The sequence below is a fragment of the Euleptes europaea genome, chromosome 11, assembly GCF_029931775.1.
Source record: "Euleptes europaea isolate rEulEur1 chromosome 11, rEulEur1.hap1, whole genome shotgun sequence".
In the NCBI taxonomy this organism is placed as follows: domain Eukaryota; kingdom Metazoa; phylum Chordata; class Lepidosauria; order Squamata; family Sphaerodactylidae; genus Euleptes; species Euleptes europaea.
The window spans coordinates 75,486,674-75,507,805 of record NC_079322.1 but is presented as its reverse complement, the minus strand read 5'-3'; the positions used below and the strand labels follow the sequence as shown (position 1 = coordinate 75,507,805).

Here is a 21,132-nt window from a genome sequence, read left to right as displayed (position 1 = left end):
TCAGTCTGATCCAGCATGGCTTTTCTTATGATTTTTTTTTTTGCAATGCTTTACTAGTGAGCAGGTCTCTGGACAGATGGGTTAGACATGTTCTATCCAAATAAACATTTGACAGCCGGATAGTATTCTGGCACAGCTACTGTTGCTAGGGGAGTGAAGAGGTTTGTTCCAGCCACCCCTTCGGACACAGCTGCAATATTTTGTCACTACTTCTTGGTTCTGTGTTTGCTGAAGTCAATATTTGGTTGGGAGGATGGAACAAGCCCCTACTGTGTTTATTTTAAAGTATTCACACACATTCCCTACTGCATGTTCTTTGAGTAGATCTTGCTTGCTTGAAGGAGAAAACTGAGGAAATAATCCCAAAAGGATTGAAATATTTATGTATTAACTTCCAATAAGCATTTCAGTCTTTCTAAGATTTTTCATGAGACCGTAGGACAAAAAAGGAAGAAGGACAAAGTATTCTTAGAAACGAGTGGAGCCACACACCTCCACTGCTCTAAGGAATTCCTTCCCGGCTCAACATCAACAGCCACACGTACGAATTAAGATAACCATCTAACCACATGGGAAATGCAGGGAAACCTCACCACTTGGGCACAGGCCCTGGATTCTCCGTGCAGGGGACACCCCCCCCCCACTACATATAGTAATTTAGACAACCAAGCAGCCACATGTAGAAAACCTTGCCACACAGTGAGCTGGTCATCCGTTTTTACCTAAGCTTCGCTAAGAAACACATTTTGATTAATATGATATGTGTGCGTTAAGTGCCGTCAAGTTGCTTCCGACTCATGGTGACCCTATGAATCAATGTCCTCCAAAACTTCCTATCCTAAACAGCCTTGCTTCAGGTCTTGCAAACTGAGGGCTGTGGCTTCCTTTATAGAGTCAATCTATCTCTTGTTGGGTCTTCCACTTTTCCTAGTATGATTGTCTTTTCCAGTGACTCTTGTCTTCTCATAATGTGACCAAAGTACGACAGCCTCAGTTTAGTCATTTGAGCTTCTAGGGTCAGTTCGGGCTTGATTTGATCTAGAACCCACTGATTTGGTTTTTTGGGCAGTCCAGGGTATCCGTAACACTCTCCTCCAACACCACATTTCAAAGGAATCTACTTTCTTTCTATCAGCTTTCTTCATTGTCCAGCTTTCACACCCAAACATAGTAATAGGGAATACGATGGCATGAATTAACTTGATCTTGGTTGCCAGTGACACATCCTTGCACTTAAGAATCTTTTCTAGCTCCTTCATGGCTGCCCTTCCCAGTCTCAATCTCCTTCTGATTTTTTGGCTAATTTGATTATACTTCCAAAACTCTTCCACCTCCCGCTGCTTGGTGAAGATGTAAACCAATTCTGCTTAATTCCATGGTGTTTTCGGCCAGCTACAAGGATATAGGAACGATGTGCCACTTACAGGTTGAAAAGAGCAAGAATCCAGCAGCACCTTAAAGACTAACAAAATTTCTGGCAGGGTCTGAGCTTTCGTGAGACACAGCTCACTTTCTCAGATACAGCTAGAATGTGAGGCCATCTATCCTTAAGTAGAGAAGAGTGAATTCAGCCACCCAATGGCAATAGCATGTAAATGTCAATAGCACTTACAAATTAGTAACAAATACTTCATTAAAAACATTTTCTCATTAGTAACAATCAACTCCATCTTTGCATACCTGGATCGACTATGATGATCGTAAGAACTGCTTCGGGACCGACTTCTGCTATAGGTACGGCTATGAAAACAAGAGTGACATATTAATTCCTACAACTACGCTGAGTAAAAGTTTTCATTTTTAAATCTGCAGAAGCCATTCTTCGTCTTCTTGACTCTAGTCAGCTGCTACAATTATTCCCTCGTTTATTATTTTGCAAGTGACAAGTTACTTTATTAAAATAACCAGTTTCTTAATGGTAAATGGTCAACAACGCTTCTCAGATAGGAAATCAACCAAGATCTTCATGCAGGCCCCAAAGATATATTAGTGGGGAAAGGGTTGTGGCTCAGCGGTAAGAGTATCCCTTTGTAAACAGGAGGTCCCAGCTTCAAACTCACATCTCAAGTTTAAAAGGATCAAGAAAGAGATATAAAAGACCTTGACCTAAGGGTGTGAAGGGCTGCTACCAGTCAGAGCTTGACAGATCGATGGCCAACTCAGCAGAAGGCAGCTTCATGTTTATTATTTATTTATTTAAACTTGAATCCTGCTCTCTGTCCCAGCCAAGGCCAGGCTCAGAGTGGCTAACATCAATCAGATATAATACAATACAATGTAACCCAACCACAAGTATATAAATAAATCAACTTAACATTTAAAACCAGATTCCTGTTAACCACTTCATGACCATTTATCGACCACAAGTCCACGCCGGGCCTGGAAAAGCAATCGGGATCCCCAATTTGAATTCAGATGAGAAGGGGCAGGGAGGCCAGCTCTGATGGAAAACCGTTGCTGCCCTCAACCATAGGCCTGGCGGAACATCTCGTTCTTACAGGCCCTGCAGAACCGAGCTAAATCCCGCAGGGCCCTGGTCTCACTAGAGAGAGAGAGTTCCACCAGGCCAGGACCAGGGCTGAAAAAGCCCTAGCCCTAGTTGAGGGCAGCTGGACAATTCTTGGGCTGGGGGCCACCAGTAGGCTGTTATTAGTAGCATAGAACTCTCTGGGTGGGGGGGGTCTACCAGGAGAGACGGTTCCACAGATACAATAGTCCCAGACCGTTCAGAGATTTGAAGATTAAAACCAGCACCTTGAACCTGATCCAGTGTTCATATTCCTTAAATTTAATTTCAAAAGGGTTCTCTAATCTCCAGTAAACAAGAAAAAGACAGATACTACCTGTGGCTCCGGTAACTGTCATAGGAACTGCTTCGACTTTTTGACCGGCCTCTGCTGTACCACCCTCTGCTCCGGCTTCGGGTGTAGCTCCTCGACCTATGCAATTAAAAAGGCATGTATTAAAATGCTAGGCGAAAGAAGCAATCGCATTCATAGAAGTCTGTGTGTTTAACCAAAAACGAGCAAGATTTTCAAAGCAAAAGAGCGACTCAAATGGCTAGCATACATTTTAAGAGACATCTACAAGAAACGTTTTCTGGTTTGGTGCTTTTCTGAAACAGCTCCAGCCCTCAGCTACAGTAGAAATACAAACAAACAAACAAATAATTCTACCCACCTGTAAGAGTCAGTGGAACTCCTCGATCGACTTCTTGAGTGACTGTAGGAAAGGGATCTTGTTCTGTGCCGGGATTTCGGGTCCGATTTGCTCCGCGACCGGCTGCGGCTCCTCGACTGGCTGTCCTCTCGTGTGGGGGAATCCTCTTCGCTGGAGCTCTCGCGGTTCCGCGGCCTCCGGTTGAGCCGTGCCGTCTTCCTGACTTCGTCGAACAGGGAGCCTGGCCTGATTTTATTTTTGCTTTTAATCTCTATCCTCAAACCTTGGGGCTTCGACTCCGATGAGGAGGCCGCATTTTTGGCTTCTGCCTGATTGGCCACGGCGGCGGCTGCTGCCTGTAGGTTCCCTACGCCCTGCAGGGGCTTCCATTTATTATCCACCACGCTGCTCTGTGCGTTCTCTGCCACTTCTGTTTTCAGCCCGCTTTCCGCGGCAGCCGTTGCAGCTGTGGGGCTGAGGCTCTGCTTCTCTTCCTTTCTGTGTCTCTCTTCTTTGACACTGACCGCTTCCCTAGCATTGTGTCCTTCCGTTGCACTCTCTGCTTCAGGGTTATTTGGTACATCTGGGTTCTTACTAACTTTAACAGCCGGGAGGTTGACCTTCAGACTTACTGGCAAAGGATCTAGGTCCAACTTCACGGGTGAATAATGGTCTGGGGTACAGATCTCCATGTCATCCATCTGAGTAACATCCGCCTCGTTTTCATTGTTCGCTTTGGGACTTCCCGAAACATTCACATTTTTAACTGGAACTCGAGTAGGAGCAGAAGTCGACTGTTCCCTGTTATCTTTGCTATGTTTGTTAAGAGATGGTGATTGGCTACCCCTAGCTTCATCAGAGGGTGTTTTCTCTTCACGGAGCTTTTCATCGTCTCGGGGTTGTTCTTTCACCACTTTGCTGTTTTCAGAAGCTCGGTCTTGGTTTTTCTCCTCCTTAGCTTCAGCAGTGGCTTTCTCATCCTTGGAAGCTGGTTTTACTGTGATGTCCTCGTCCTCTTCCTCCTCCCCGAACTCCAATGGAGGCTGCCAATGAAAAGTTTCCTTACGCTTTTGAGCCTTATGCTTCTTCTCCTTTTTACCCTTGGATTTCTCTTTCGCTTTCTTGGAATGTGCCTTTTTGAGGTTCTTCTTGGACCCGTGCTTTTGCTTTTTCGATTTTCCCCGAGTGCCTGAATTGGCACAGGAGTTTTCCGAGTCAGAAGGGGACAACTGCTGCTTACTTGTCTTCAGCGCCCCCAAGGAGGTATCTACTTTCATCTTAACGTTGGCAAGGATGGGTTCTGAGTCTGAGTCCGATGTAGCTTCACCTTCCTCCTTACTAGATAATCGTGAACCTTCTTTATCATTCTTGTTCTCACCTCTTTCTGAATTTGACCCAGAGTCCCACTTACTGCCTGCGTGTGTTTTCCTTTTTGCCTTCCGACCAGTTTTTGGAGACTCAGATTTATCCTTCAGTGCTTTCTGTTTTGAACCGTTGCTGCCCCACTCAGACCGAGACCTCTCCTCTTGCCAGTCACCAACTGAACCACTTTTATTTTGCTTCCGATTAGCTTTTTTGGGCTGCGGCTGGCCTTTTTCTTGGACCAGCTGTGGCTTAGCTGGTTGCTCATTGTCTGTGGAGAAGTCCAAAGAGGACCTACTTGCACTTTCTCTGTGCTTTTGAGAAGTCGCCTCTTTCACATATGAAAGAGTGCTTTCAGAACTACTTTGCCTTTTCTTTGACAAGGGTACACTTCTCTCTCTGGATTCGGATTTCCGTTTGCTTTTCTGTCGGTCATTGTCACTTAGGGAAAAATAAGATGATGATCCACTGTAGCACGACTGGTCACTGGGAAACTTATTCACTGAACGGGATCTACCTGTTGATCGAGACCTTGACCTAGAGCTGGACAGGCTCCTTGAGCGCGAATAAGACCTGGAGTAGGATCTGCTTCGAGACGTCCTGCTCCTTGACCTTCGCCGGCTTTCAGAACTTCTGTCGCTCCGATTTTTTGAATAACTGCTCTGATCGCTATCCGAGGTATCTCGCCGCTTGCGGTACGAAGAGGATGAACTAGCCTGTTTGGTGTTTGCTAAGCTGTAAGTCGTTGGAGTCGGTATTAAGTGGGTGGCTTTTGCTTTCATTTCCTGAATTCGCTCGTAGGATGGTTTCCAGGGCTTCTGCCCGGGCTTCCATCTAGAAGGAGGTGGACTGTCGCTGAGGGGTATCACTGGAATGCTTTCGGCAACAACGGGCTGGATCACAACTTTGTCAGTCTGCGGTAACGTTGCTCTTGCAGGTTCAGCCTTGATGGCCTTGTGTTCATTTATCCGTGCTGTAACATTTTTGGGAGAACTGGACACGGTCCTTGGACGCCTGGAGCTGGAGCTAGACCGTGACATGCTCCTGGAGTGAGAAGATTTCAAAGCAACTCTGGACCTAGAGCTTCTTCTGGAATAAGATCTCGACCTGGATCTTGACCTGGACCGGTAGTATGAGTGTGAGTCTCTGGTCGACATAGACAGTGAGCTCTGGTTGCCTCTTTCTGATTTAGACCAGTCCTTTCTAGAAGAGGAGTCCCTCGAGGAGAGCGAGGAAGAGCGAGACACCCTCCCATGAACACTAGGCGATTTTGTCCTTCTGGTAGAAGAAGGAGAAGAATTGACCTCTGTGGAAGGAGATACTCTCTTTTTCTTAATTTGCTTGTGCTTCTTTAAATGCTTTTGCTTTTTGGCCTTTTTTTTATGCTTTGCCTTTTTGTCTTTCCGGTGTTTTTTGTGGTGGCCAATGGATTTGGTACTTAGACCTGAAAAGCCATTATGGGACCAAGACCTCGAGCGCTGCGAGAGACTTCTTTCATCCCACTTTCCTGGGTCACTCAACCTACAAAGAAAGCAAATAAAATTGGGCAGGGAATTCCCTTCCATGTGCTTCTTTGATTTTCTTCCCTTCCCAAACAAGGAACTCAGAGTTTTGGGAACCACGGAGCTCGATTCTGAGTAACAGGGGAATGGGCAGTGATCTGGAAGGTGCCTGGAAATACTGGGTTGGTACAGACATTTGCCTAACGAGCATGTGAAACAGGTAGTGACCAGTAAGGGCAGATGGACTCAAACTGGCTTCTCCATTCTGTAATAAGGAAGGACAGAACAGAATGGATAAATACTACCTTACACAGGCCATTTGCATGCCCTTACAAGGACTTTCAACCAGTTTCGATACAGCACTCTGCATCCACAGGTGGCCAGTCGATACACACGGACTCAAAACCTCACCAGAATGGAACTCAAAACCTCACCAGAATGGGTCAGCCAAACAAACTGTTCCAAGGTGAGTTCTACGATCTGGCACAATACTCAAGATCTTATTATTAGAGCAATTTATATCAATGACCCTTTGAATGACAGGTTGCTTTCACACACACTGAACAATGCATTTTCAATCCACTTTCAATGCACTTCAATGATCGTTTGCAAGTGCATTATGCTGTCTCATACAGTAAAATCCAGCTGCAAAGTACATTGAAAGCGGAATTGAAAGTGCTTTATTCGGCATGAGTGAACGTGCCCACGGTTTCAGAGGACAGACGTGTTGGTCTGCAGTAGAGCAGCTAGATTCAGGTACCAACAAGATTTTTGGGATGTAAGCTTTTGAGAGTCAAAGCTCCCTTCATCAGATAAGGAAACGTTGACTTGCGAAAGCTTACACCCCAAAAGTCTTGTTGGTCTCTAAAGTGCTACTGGACTTGACTCTAGCATTCGAGTTATGTTTTGAATGAATACATCCCTACAGAAATCATTCCCTAAGCCACCTTATGTCCTGTCATGATTCCATCACTTTGGAATTCCCTCACCAGAAAGCCTTGCCTGGTGTAGAACTTAATTTTTGGTTAGGTGCCAGGCGATGACTTGTTTCATTTTCTCCCAAGCTCTTAATTAGCTCACATTCTCTTTGATGGTTTGCAGTTTGAGTCCCACTGTATCCAAGCTGGTTATATTTGGGTTATGTGTTCTATTTTTAGCACACTTCATTGTTTTGGAGGCTGTTTTAAATTGTGTTATTGTAAAGCAGTCTTAGGCACTTTGGTGCAGAATGTGGGATACACGAGTACTCAAAAGATGTTTCAGAAACCAGTACTCACTATTTTGTCTACCATCATTTATTTCTTAGGTGTTGAGATTAGATTTTTGTAGCTTGTTGTTGTATTAGTTCCTGCTCTGCTTTGTAGTTAGATATTGCCATTAGACTTTTTTAGAGTTGGGTGTAATCAGATAGCTCATTTCTTGCTGTATTTATTAGCATATAGTCCCCTTTATTTAGATTACGTATTTGCTTGCCCCAAATAGTTTTCCAGTTAACCATTTGTAGTCCTTTTTTCGGTTTAATAAATACTGTTAATAATAATAACAATTAAAAATAAGACGTTTCAGAAACCACATTTCCATTCCCTTTCAGAATCCGGGGCAGGCACGTATGAATTCACAGTTGATGAACTTTAGAATTCAAGTGTTTTACTACAGAGGAAGTTTCTGCACAAAAGTTTAATAAAAATTTACACTTAAGAAAAACACACTGCGCTGTTACCCAGGATCTTGCTTCCCCAGTTCAAGAAGAAAACTACATGCAAAACAAGCAGACAGGTATATCCCATGTATTCACCCCCAATTTCTGATTTGTACCATTAGAACTTTTCAGCTACAACAAAATTAGTAGCTACAGGTCATCTGTAGTCTGAAATCTTTTCTGTGCCTTTTAAAGAATGCAGACTTCACCCCAGATGAGTCACTTAAGAGGGTTTTATGTTTTCAGAAGAATCTTACTTGTCCCCTTTACTCCATTTCTCTCCACTCGGCGGCCTGTACGCTCTTAATCTCTGCATTTCTTCTTTCCAGTGGGGGGGAGTTTCGCTGCTTTCCTCGTTATCAGATTCAGAACATGAGCGAGAATGAGGCGGCGTGTGGTATCGCTAGAGGGGCGCAAACAGCACAAGTATAAAGAGGGTATCTCAGAATCCCTAACACCAGAGCCGGCCTTTGAACGACCAAGCACACACAGACACACAGAGTCAGCTAAGAAGTCTCGTGTATAGTCAAAAGACACTGCTGGAGGTGGACTGCCTGTAGAATTGTCAAGGCAATGAACACTACCCTTAAATGTCCTTTCTTTTATCCCTTAGAAGCTCCTTGATCCATTGATCTTGAGCAGCGCAGTTTTAAATCTAATGTTTGAGGGTATAAGGACTGAGATGAATCTTGCCACTGCCAATGTAGCCTTGGGATCCCTATCACTTAATAAAAAGGCATTATATCAGACACAGAGGCATTGGATTTATGTATTAAAAGAGGAGAAATATAGCGTGATCAAAGATCTTTGTAGAAACGACATTCCAAGAGCACATGAGCTAGTGAGTCGATACAGCCAGAAGCACAGGGACAAGTCATTTCTGAATATGGTAAATTCAAAATTTTGCCTTGAATTATCATAGAAGGGTTAGCGTTTGATCTGGCTAGAAAGAAGGCTTCAGAGAGATGAGGGACTGTCAAGTAATAAGCAAATAAACAGTATGCAATGCCAAATTTCTGGGGCGGATCCGGCCCCTTGAGAGCTCTTATCTGGCTCGCGAGTCAACTATGGCAGCCACCCACTCCCCAGTCTCGATCTGGGCTGGGGAGGAATGGCCCGGCCAAGTGACATTTATGTCATATCCGGCCCTTGTAACAAATGAGTTTGACACTCCTGCCCTAAAGTCTTATCACAATCACATGATTATCTCTTCACTGGGGTGTCTGCAGCTCTCCTCTCACCATCCAAGAACAAACGGGAATTTGACAGGCTTTCCCACTAAATAAAACTACTGTTTTGGACACACACACACACGCGCACACACACACAACTAAATTGCTCAGGCAAGCAAGACATCTTTTTTTTCAACTGCAGCCAAAAATAAAACCATCATAAAGGGGGGAAATGCATTACGAAAAACATACTATCGTGCCTCTTCCTCTGATTTTCCTTCCAGATTTGGACACTGAGGGCTTCTGGTCGGCCAAAGCTGGTGCTGCTGCATCAACGGGCTTCCTTAAATGTTAAGAACAATGGATCAAGCGTGAGGACAGATAAACCAGAAATGTATTTCCCTGCAATCCAAATGCTGAACGGGGACTTTACTATTGGAGTCCCTCGCTCAGTTAAGAACATAAGAAAGGCCCTGCTGGATCAGACCAAGGCCCATCAAGTCCAGCAGTCTGTTCACACAGTGGCCCACCAGGTGCCTCTAGGAAGCCCACAAACAAGATGACTGCAGCAGCACCATCCTACCTGTGTTCCATAGCACCTAAGATAATAGGCATGCTCCTCTGATCCTGGAGAGATCAGTCAACAAACAGCTGCTTATCTGCGCTACTGCTCAACTAGTTCACGGCACAGACTGCAGTATAGAAACTTCTAGAGGTTTAAAAATGGGCATTCCTTTTCCTTGCTTCAGCTACAACACGTTTCACCCACAGCATTCACTGTAGGGAAAACAGCCATTGTGCAGTATTGCACAGAGAAGACCCATTGTTCCATACGCTAAGATGGACTTATTACAGTGGACATCTAAAGTTTTGCTGGTGTGCCCGGAAGAAAGAATCCTCTTTAAGAGGTGTGACTGAGCGCCAACCAGTTCCTTAAGGAACTCCCTAAAGATGCTGGCTGTTCCCCTGATGGGGTGCCTGAATAATCGCAGCTGGTTTTACATTGGGCAGTGCTTCCCAAGGATCAACACTGTGCCATTTAAAGTGCATTTAAAATCCAGGACTTCCAATGAACTGAAAAAGGAGCTTTGAGGAACAGATGCAGAGCAATATTGAGATAGTCCCTAATGTAAGGTGAAGATTGTTTGTGGCAGAAAAACTTTGGAACTCTCTCCCCGGGGAGATTAATCTGTCCCTCTCTATCGGTCTTCTGCCAGTGAGTAAAGCTTTTTTGGTTTCATTTGGCATGCACCCAGTAACAGCTTTTGGCCTTCTCCCTGGTTCTAGTGCTGTATGTTTATGTGCTTTTATTGTTTATGTGCTGTTACTATTATATGAGGTGCTGAGGAACACAGGCAGGATAATGCTGCTGCAGTCGTCTTGCTTGTGGGCTTCCTAGAGGCACCTGGTCGGCCACTGTGTGAACAGACTGCTGGACTTGATGGACCTTGGTCTGAGCCAGCATGGCTTTTCTTATGTTACTGAATTATTTTATAATCTTAAAAGTTATTTTCAATTGTTCTGCCTTTTATGCTGGTAGCATCCCTAAAGCCAACAGATATTCAGAGCAAACAGGGAACACCGAGTATACTGCTTCATAACTATGCAGTGCTCATGTACGCTTTTTAAAAAAATAGCATCTGGAACACACTACTGGAGTCAGACTACCTGGCAAGGTATAAAATTCCTTCCATTACCAGAGAGTAGTAATTAGACTTTAGCTTCTACACGTAATACACATTTTTTGGCCATAGGATCATTTCAGCAAGCATCACCATGGCTATATAATTATATGAACAGTCATTTAGGTACTGAAAGTCATGAGGATACAGGGCTAACCCCATAACTAGAAACATACACACTGGCTCAAGTATTACAGGCAGCAGGTAAGGAAAGAGCCCAGCAAAGAAGGAATGAACACAAAAAGAAAGCTTTAGCCATACTGCTCAGGCTCTGTGATTGCCACCGGTGCATCTCTCCTCAGCAAAAATCGATTTTCAGGCACTGGAGGAATTTCTTCGGGGCGGACAACCGGCTTGTCCCTTTTTGCATTCGAGTCCACCGATTTTTCGCTCGCTTCATTTTTCTCAGAACGGCTGGATGGAAAGAGGGCAATTTTTAGAGCACGCACCAGACAAAGTGACAGAAGAACGTCTACTGGGGCTACTTCGCATCTTTTCAAATAATAATAAGAGTTGCTTTTTATCTGCCGACTTTCTCTACCACTTAAGGGAGAATCAAACCGGCTTACAATCACCTTCCCTTCCCCTCCCCACAACAGACACCCTGTGAGGAAGGTGAGGCTAAGAGAGCTCTAAGAGAGCTGTGTCTAGCCCAAGGTCACCCAGCTGGCCTTATGTGGCTCTTAACCACTACACCATGCTGGCTCTCTGCAAAGAGCTGCAGAACAATCCAGAGCCTATATTTTAACTCACTCAACAAAGCTTTCCTTAGAAACATAACAAGTTTCCCCCCACATTTAAGGGCCATCCCCAGACACTTTGGTACATCAAAACCTTTTTTATAATATGCAAAGCCAGCTCTCGCCTTTTCCAAATAACCTAATAATTTACCCAATTACCTCCTTTGGCCTGAGGTCCGTTTGCTCTTGGGCTCTTCTTTCTTTTTCTCTTCCCTCCTTTGTTTCTTCGGTTGCTTTGTTTTGGTCCTCCTCTTGCGCTTCCTCTTCCTGGGTCTCTCATCATCAGAGTCGCTGTCGGACAAAGAGTCCGACGAAGTAGATGAGCTGCTGCTGGAAGTGTCCAAAGCTTCAGAGTGGGGAGAAGCCTTCCTTTTCTTTTCTAACACTTTGGATGATGAAGAAGAAGGGTTGGATTTTATATGCCGACTTAAGGGAGAATCAAACCGGCTTACAATCACCTTCCCTTCCTCTCCCCACAACAGACACCGTGAGTAGGTGGGACTGAGAGAGCCCTAAGAGAACTGTGACTAGCCCAAGGTCGCTCAGCTGGCTTCATGTGTAGGAGTGGGGAAACAAATCCAGTTCACCAGATTAGTGTCCGCCGCTCATGTGGAAGAGCGGGGAATCAAACCCGGTTCTCCAGATCAGAGTCCACCGCTCCAAACCACCGCTCTTAACCTCTACACCACGCTGGATCACACAAGATTACACATCTCTGTGATTCCCCTCTAGTAAAACATTTCAGATTAGCATTCAACATGGATGAGGTCACAAATATAACTGAAGTCTACTCTGCAAAGATACATTTTAGCAACCATTTTAAATGGTGTGGCAGGTTGACTTTGCTTTGCTGATGGCTCTGCTCCCACTGCTGAACCTGCGTTTATTCGAAAGGGTGTGTGTTTGTAAACCCCAGTGTTTGGCATGAAAATCATTGCTTGACAATCCAGCCATTTCCTAGTCCAGATGAAAGCCACAAGCTTTACGATGTGGGCTGATTCAGTGATTGGAAGCTTTGCCAATAATGTACACGTGTGGTCCAGATTAAGGCCAATTTTTTTCATCGAGTTGCAAAACCAATGTTGTAATCTTAATTAAAATGGATATTAGTATTGTTTTAATTTCTTCACACAATGTGTAGTTAAATTGTGGAACTCCCTGCCCCAGGAGGTGGTGATGGCTGCCACCTTGGAAGGCTTGAAGAGGGGAGTGGAAACGTTCATGGAGGAGAGGGGTATCCATAGCTATTAGCCAAAATGGATACTAGTCATGATGCATACCTATTATCTCCAAGATCAGAGGAGCATGCCTATTACATATGAGGTGCTGTGGAACACAGGCAGGATGGCGCTGCTGCAGCCATCTTGTTTGTGGGCTTCCTAGAGGCACCTGGTTGGCCCCTGTGTGAACAGACTGCTGGACTTGATGGGCCTTGGTCTGATCCAGCATGGCCTTTCTTATGTTCTAATACTTGTTCATAAAGCCCTTGGAATGCCAACTGGTGAAGGGTGCATATCTTTGCATGCTATATCAAACACAGGACAGGATGCACTCCCACGCTGGCGCAACTTCACTTGCAGGAGGGATCGATCTTGAGCTCAAAGACTTCTCTGTTCCCCTAGTTCGACTGCGGCCATGCATGTACCCATTGGGCCACTGCTTGTACTGGGGAGATACCACATGCTTCCCCTCTCCTTCCAAGGGCCCCCATGTCCAAGGGGTGGCTGGAAGACCCCACTGAGCGATAAGTCCTAGAGCGGGCAAAGCTGGGCCTTCACACAGACACATCATGCCCTTCTATCATTTTCGAGCAAAACCGAAGCTCAGTTTTTCCTTGAAGCATTAGAATGGCATGTGGTATTACCGGGTGCATTAACTAGTAAAGTTAGCAAATTCTTGGCAGAGAGATTTGAGTCATGAAAATGAGTTATCACTATGACAGTTTGGGCTCATGGAAATGAATTGTCATCCACTGGTTCATTTTATCATTTAAACATCTCAAAATAATTTAATAAGCAAGAACGTTTGCACTGGCATCCAAAGCTTACAAAGAAGCCGCATGTACCACATTTTATTTTGTTCAATAGGTAAAGGTCCCCTGTGCAAGCACCGGGTCATTCCTGACCCATGGGGTGACGTCACATCCTGAAGTTTCCTAGACAGACTGTGTTTACGGGGTGGTTTGCCAGTGCCTTCCCCAGTCATCTTCCCTTTACCCCCAGCAAGCTGGGTACTCATTTTACCAACCTCGGAAGGATGGAAGGCCTAGTAAACCTTGAGCCGGCTACCTGAAACCAACTTCCGTTGGGATCGAACTCAGGTCATGAGCAGAGCTTAGACTGCAGTACTGAAGCTTACCACTCTGGGCCACAGGGCTCCTATTTTGTTCAATAACAAACATCAAACTCAGTCCCCTAAATACAGCAACAGAATAACTAATCCAGCTTAGCTTTATGCCGCAAAACGGCATCAGCCACAAATGCAGATTTGTCAGAAAGGGGTTCAGGGGTTCTAATCCAAATCATATCCTGCCGGGCCTCTAGAACTAGCACAAAATTTCCCCACTGCATGTTCTAGACATTTTCAAGCTGGACTATCGTGGCTTACCATTCTTGGACGATTTTGTAACCAGCACCCCACAGTTAATAACCCGTACATCTGCGTACGGCCTGCTGGCAGCGTCGGTTTTCAGGTTTTCGATTTGCTCTATGACTTCAAAACCAGAAATAACCAGTCCAAAGACAACGTGTACGCTGCAGAAACAGAAGGTGCAAAAAGTATGCTGTTTATACACACATGCCACACGCACACAAGGAAGCTGCCGCTTTGAGTCTTCACACAACTGATGTCATTCTTACCCATGATTACTGGTCAGACCTATACAGAACCAGCCATTAAGCGATCTTAATTATAAACCCAGCCGATGATTAGGAGGAAGGAAACTCGTGAAGGTTTAGGGATAGCCACAAAAATGTTACGCGCTTGACAAGAGAAGGGCAAAGTACCCTCGGGGCAACTTTTCAGTTCAGAAGGGAACGGCCTCTACTAGAACAGGCTGTTCACGAGGAAAGTACAGTATCTGCACAGGGGCTGAAAAAGCACGGCCTTCTGAAGAGAAATGTTTGTGTAGGGATAATGTTTGTTTCAGAAATGCTGACACCATCTTGATGTCCAAGATGTTTCAGAGTTTTTCAGGGTCCCTACTCTCTTTCTTACAGGTCGGCCTGCTACACTCACGGAAGGCTGTCATCACTAGCAACCACTGGAGCCCTGCGAAATGAGCAGGAGATAATGCAGGAAAACAGCTCATTCACTTTTTTGTCTATCACGTTTTTATCCTCGTTTTCCTACAGGCACTGCAGAGCAGCGAACCAGCTCTGGTCTTCAGGCTGCCACCTCTTGGCTGATCCCCCACTCAGGGTGGCCTGCTGGGTACCAGTCAGGGCCTTTTCCATCGTTACCCCTACTCTGGGAAATGGGCTCCCTGAAGAGGCGAGCGGAGCTCCTCTCTGGAGGTCTTCCGAAAGCGCTGCAAGGCTTGCTTGTTTGCCACGTGGGTGGGAGAAGAGGTTGCTCGTCATGCTGCATACCTATTCTCTCTAGTATAAGAGGGGCATGCCTCTTGTTTGTGGCTTCCTAAAGGCACCTGGTTGGCCACTGTGTGAACAGACTGCTGGACTTGATTGGCCTTGGTCTGATCCAGCAGGGCCTTTCTTATGTTCTTAAGGGGTTACCTGGGGTTTCAAGTTTTGTTTGGTTTTAACATGTAATGTTTTAATTACTGTGTGAGCTCCCTTGAGCTAAGAGGAAAGGCAGGGTATAAATTTAAAAAACCTGTAGTACATGGTCAACCCATTCTTTTTACCCCATCTCCACATTTTATCCTCAGAACAACCCTGCGAGGTAGCTTAGGCCATGATACAGTCACCGACTAGGGGAATAGCGCAATCCTTAGCAAAGTGACATTCTTCTAAGCCCATTGATTTCAATAGGCTTAGAAGGCCTGTAAAGCTGTTCAGGACTGCACTGCAAATTCACACCGTGAATTAATTTTTTTATTTGGTTTTAACATCTAATGTTTTGATTACTGTTTGTAAGCTCCCTTGAGCTAAGAGGAAAGGCAGGGTATAAAATTATAAATCCATAGTACATGGTCAACCCATTCTTTTTACCCCACCTCCCCATTTTATCCTCAGAAAGACCCTGTGAGGTAGCTTATGCCGTGATACAGTCACCAGCTCTAGGAGGAATAGCACAATCCTTGGCAGAGCGACACCCTTCTAAGCCCATTGATTTCAACAGACTTAGAGGGCTGTAACGCTGTTCAGGACTGCGCTGCAAATTCACTTCATGGCCCTAACGGGAACGCAAAGGGGCATGATGAAGAGAGGGGGGCTCTAGTCCATGGGGCACATGCAGGACTTTAGCCATTTAAAAAAAGAGTCTTACTTGTCAAGATGAGGAGCGGGCTTTGTAGTTCTGCTTAACACCAACATGCATGAGATGATTTTTTGGAGGAAGGAAAGAAAATCATGTGTTCAGATGAGGAGGTAAAAAAAGGCAGAATGGCACATAAAACAAAAAAAAGTAAAGGGAGAAAAAAACAGAATATAGTTAATAGTTTCATACACAAACACTTGATTCATATTAAATACAGGGATTATATCAGTTTAGTTGTGATTAACATTACAATATAGAGACACATAGTTTTTCGGTATTCGATTACATGCATACAGTGTGCATAAATAGTTAAATAAATACAGCAACATCTCGGCTTCACCGTGGCTGCAACTGAGCAAACAACTGCAAAAAGACCTACATTGCTCCACCGTGCGGGAGTGTGTCCTATTGGCTGGACCCAGGCTACCTCAAGCGAGTTCACAGAAGGACCCTTTGCAGGCATCTTCTTTCTGCAGGTCTCTGTAACCCCCACCCCCCCACCAAATCCTACTAGTGAGCATCAGGGGACTCTTGCGTACGGCCTGAGATTTGCACATGAATGGGGAAAACAGGCAGAAGATACCTCCTCCTTGCACAAGCCCCTGTTCCATTAACAGAACAGTTCTTGCCAGTGGCAGAAAAGCTACCAATTCCCCCTTGACCACAGTCTTTACAGGCCACCCCTGAATCTTAGGAGCAGCTTTGCGTGGGGTGTGGGAGCTGCAGGACGACGGGGAAGGCAGCAGAGCTCCTGCAAGCTCAGCTCATGGAAATCTGTATCGACTGCTACATTTCTTGGCAGGGACGCTATCAATGTAGGTGCTGCTTCTATGGCTGTCACCTAGCACTAAGCAACTTTTAACAGTTGACCCTTATACACAAAGGAGGATATATTTTAAAAAATCACCATATCAGCAAAATTGCTTATCTACTGCTATTTTTCCAAGTCCATTAGGGAGGGGCTGTGGCTCAGTGGTAGAGCATCTGCTTGGCATGCAGCAGGTCACAGGTTCAATCCCCAGCATCTCCTGTTAAAGGGACTAGGCAGGTAGGTGATGTGAAACACCTCTACCTGAGACCCCGGAGAGCAGCTGCTGGTCAGAGTAGACAATACTGACTCTGATGGACTGAGGGTCTGATTCAGTATAAGGCAGCTTCATGTTTTCATGTGCATTCGACCCAGATCTTTTTGTTAGAGGCTGCAAATTCTAACTGCAAACACTGCTATAGAGAAAATCTGGAGTTACAGTTTATGGACTAATTGTTAAGCGACAGCGTAGACCAACAGGGGATTCTTAAGAAGACTTCTGCAGTTATGTCCACTGAAGGGAATGGCCTTAGAAGGGGGGGAAGCCTGTTTAGGATTGCACTGTCAGTGATTTCCATTAACTGGCTCTATAATGCGACCTCTGAAATTTTGGATTATCTTTCTGTATCTATTTAAAGGCTGTTCATTTATCCATTTCCTTTTAAAAAAACAACAACCCCAAACCTTAACACCTGGACAAACTAACATGGCCTTGAAAGTGTTACAATCTTTTGAAGGGGTGGGGGAGGGAAGAAGATGCTTTAGAAATTTTAGTATTGGAACTGTTTTCAAAACCAAATTGCAGGAAGACTGAATTAAAATCACAATAGAAACTTCACGAGTCGATTGACTGTATTCCATGCATTAAGAAGGATTTCAAATTATTCTTGCAGCTTCTAGCAAAGTTTGACTTCTGAGGGTTTTTTTTTTTTTTTTTGTAAAGAGTGCAAGCATTTAGAACTAAATGCAATCTCTGGAATTTTATTCATCCAAACACGGTACTCCAATCGCCACTTAACCCCTCCAGTACAAGAACCCACCAGCTACATACGTAGCTATTCTTTGACAGTTCCATTCTGTCAACGTAGTGGTGGGGGTGGAAAGTGCCGTCAAGTCACAGAGGACTTATAGCAACTCCATAGGATTTTCAAGGAAAGAGACGTTCGGAGGCGGTTTGCTCCACCTGCCTCCGCGCGGGCTGAAAGAGTTCCGAGAGAAATGTGACTGGCCCAAGGTCACCCAGCAGGCTTTGTATGGAGGAGCTAGGGAATCTAACCCGGTTCTCCAGATCAGAGCCTGCCGCTCCTAACCACTACACCACGCTGGCTCTCTCAATGTATTACAATGGCAGAACTCTACAAGAGCCACAAACCCTACAGGGGGAAAAAAATTACAACCCAAGTAGAATACAGGACTCTTCTTCGTGTCACAAAAAAGAGCATTTCCATAGCAAAAAGCCAGAAACTAATGCAGAAATGTAAAGGTCCTCCTCTAGAGTTTCCTTAACATATGCCACAATCTCAAAGTATTATTATATATTCCCGTAAATACAACATTTTCTATGCATCAGCAGATTTATTATACCCTCAGGGAAATAAGGACTGGAAGTTTTGTGTTCCACGAAGAACAGGGCACATATACGGTACGTCTTCATTACGTGTCCAGAAGGGTCTTAGGGTTGTGCTCTAAGACCCATGGAGGCGTGTACTTAACTTTCACAGAGATTTTAAAAAACCACTGCCGAGGACATTAAGCATATGCTCAAGTGTTTTGGGAGACTGAAGAGCATTCACCAACCTGACAGGGAAGAGAACTCACTGCCAAGCAAGCTAGACCTTGCTGGCAGCTGGTGCTTCATACGTTACCCTGCTGCGCTTAATAGCGTGGGTAACACAGAAGCTGCTTCGCACCAGGATATAAAGTACGAATTGGCCCAGAGTAAAACAGATAAGCCTTTCCCCGATGCTGCTCTTCATACAGCTGGTGAGCTACGTCAGTGAAAAGGCTGAGACCTGGCTCCAGAAACACATCTTGCTCCAGTGAGGGATATACCAGATGGCTTCTTAGCGCGCCCCTCTGTTTCATTTCCCCTATCTGTACAACAGGACAAATCCAGCAGAGGGGATACAAGAAAGATTGAGATAGACTGTAAAGCAATTTGCATGTTTGGAGAGCTACAACGGAAGTGATTAGAAAGAAAACAGAGATTTTCTGAAATTACCGGGAGGGAGAACAACAGAAGAAAGATTCAACCAATTCCAAACACTTCCAGTTGAAGAAGGATATTTAATAGTCTATTCTGGGTCTGAAGACCTCCCCACAAAAAAGCTCAGTTTATACCTTTAAGAAACTTTAATATTGCCTTTTATTTGCTCCCATACAAGTCTAAGCATTTTCAAAAAGCCAGTGAGGGAGACAAAACGAACTGTACCTTTCAAAAACTGGAACAACAATTACAATATTTTAAACTCCTGCTTCCCTTGTACTTACTGATGTTCCAGTGTCTGAAAACTCTGTATTTGCTTCAGGTTAAATAATGTAGGTGGGTGCTTACAGAAGCAACATATATTTAACCAGTAACTCTTCCACAGAAATTATGCAGCGCAATTGCAATCTGAGGATAAAGCTGGAGAAGTACCCATCCTGCATTTTCTTTTTCAAAGCTTTGAGTACAATTTCTTCCTAATGAAGAGTAGAGTTTCTTAGAAATGTTGGGTCTGCAGGCCCTTGACTGAGCCCTTTCCCCGCAGGAGGCTAACTTTCTAGATATAACTGACCGACGGATTGACAGGATGTCGGTCACGCAATGGCCCCACCGATTTCCCAAGTCGAGAGAATGAAGCGAGACAGTATTCATGGGTTAGGAAAATAAAAATACTGTCATAAAGACCAGCTGTCTCCCTCAAAGTTCACACTTGCCTTCTCCTCCCCACCCCCTCCCCAGAAGAACTTCAACAGCACAAGATTTAAAGCACATATGATTAGGAAAAGGACAAGAAAGACAGAAAGAGAAAGAACACAGCCTTAGAGGAATGAGACATTACCTTTGGAGCGCACGATGTAACACTGTTTCTGTAAATTTTACACAAAAATGGCAAGAAATAAATTGTAGTACAATTCCAAACAAGTTTGAGTCTATGTTTAATACAAATCTAAAATAATTTCCAAGTGTATGCAGTTTCCCAAAGTGTATGTATGTAAAACCAAGGATATATAAAAAAATAAATAAATACAGGGCTCTAAATTTTCTTTTATGTTTCTATTTGGAAATTTGTAGTCAGTTCTGGCCACACCAATAAAGAAGCATTCTGTGTACACACTAAGGTGCCACTCTGTAAAATGGATTCCTCTCAAATCTGTCTAGCAAAGCACTTATTCTTTCCTATAACTCTTTACAGGATACAGCTAACACATGTACAGAATTAAGTTTAAGTCATCTGAAGGTGTTTTTATACTGTATAGGACAGCATGCTCCTATACCCCATTAGATACCAGACTACTGAAAGGATGATTTGCTAGTAAAGAATGATAAAAATGCAGCTAAGACCCTGATTGTTTTTCGAGGAGGGGTCTAGGGTCTTTACAAACGACCAATCCTGAAAACGTTAGAGTCAGAAAGCGCCCACTTCCACAGATTTAGATCAAACATAAAAGAGATAGTCAAACAGAAACAGGAAGGATTACTCCTGAGCAACCATTCCTAATCTTGACATGCTGGATTGTTCTGGCCACTAAAATCGGTAATCAACAGCCTTAATCCTAAAAACCTTGCTAAGCCAACAGAGAAATTCCAATGCAAGGACATATGATACGACCGTTATGTTGATGTCACAGTTTCCAAAGTGCTGAAAAGTCACTGAAAAGATTTAGCATTGGAGTACTAATATTTCTTGTTATTTATCAGAGCTGATCAGTAACAAAATTACTTTAGGCCCCACCATCCCAATTTACGTTAAGATTTACATCATGCAAAAAAGAAAAGAAAATTACACGCTTATTTTTAGTTAAAGTTTAGGATTTCAGGATAATCCAACAGGATTATTCAGGATTAAATTTAAGACCACATGTAGACTTTGGAGTGTGGCATATTTTAAGCATTAAACAATAATTTACAATCTATGTTAGCAATATTAATAATTCATTAAAGATGTAGAGAAAGAAAGTCATGGAAAGAGCCACATGGGAAGATCGACTGTTTCAGTCTGCATCACTTAAACAAAATGGAAGAGGACTCAGAAACATCTTTCCTCCCAAGCATGCCAATATTACACGTGCTTAAGAGTTCCACCTTGCTAACGCTGAAATAGAATTCTTCCCCAAAGGATTAGCGTTTAGTAGGAAAGCGGCAAAGATTCGGGGGGGGGGGGGGATGCCAGCTGCCAGGGACCAGACGTTCTGGCTCCTAGAATTCAGGCCTGGTTTAGAAACATACAAGACTGTGCTAAACGTTCACAACTATTAAGGGAAAAAAAGCTTAAGGGGGCTCAACCATACGTCAGCAACGTGTTTCAACAAAGTCTTATTCTCCGTACTAATTATTTAACCGCGCCTGAAAAGCAGGAAGGGGG

General features: G+C 44.2%; 1 protein-coding gene across 3 annotated transcripts in view; it reads right to left on the bottom strand.

The window, feature by feature from the left end:
• Nucleotides 1-21,132, bottom strand: part of NKTR (natural killer cell triggering receptor) — a 37,286-nt gene that overhangs the window by 2,451 nt on the left and 13,703 nt on the right. For all 3 annotated transcript variants that reach the window (XM_056857207.1, XM_056857205.1, XM_056857206.1), the window contains exons 6-14: nucleotides 15,766-15,795; nucleotides 13,924-14,069; nucleotides 11,476-11,701; nucleotides 10,838-10,990; nucleotides 9,147-9,237; nucleotides 7,980-8,125; nucleotides 3,181-6,042; nucleotides 2,844-2,939; nucleotides 1,681-1,740 (exon numbers count right to left, since the gene is read on the bottom strand). In XM_056857207.1, the coding sequence (XP_056713185.1) occupies nucleotides 1,681-1,740; nucleotides 2,844-2,939; nucleotides 3,181-6,042; nucleotides 7,980-8,125; nucleotides 9,147-9,237; nucleotides 10,838-10,990; nucleotides 11,476-11,701; nucleotides 13,924-14,069; nucleotides 15,766-15,795 (3,810 nt within the window). The remainder of the gene's footprint in view (nucleotides 1-1,680; nucleotides 1,741-2,843; nucleotides 2,940-3,180; nucleotides 6,043-7,979; nucleotides 8,126-9,146; nucleotides 9,238-10,837; nucleotides 10,991-11,475; nucleotides 11,702-13,923; nucleotides 14,070-15,765; nucleotides 15,796-21,132) is intronic.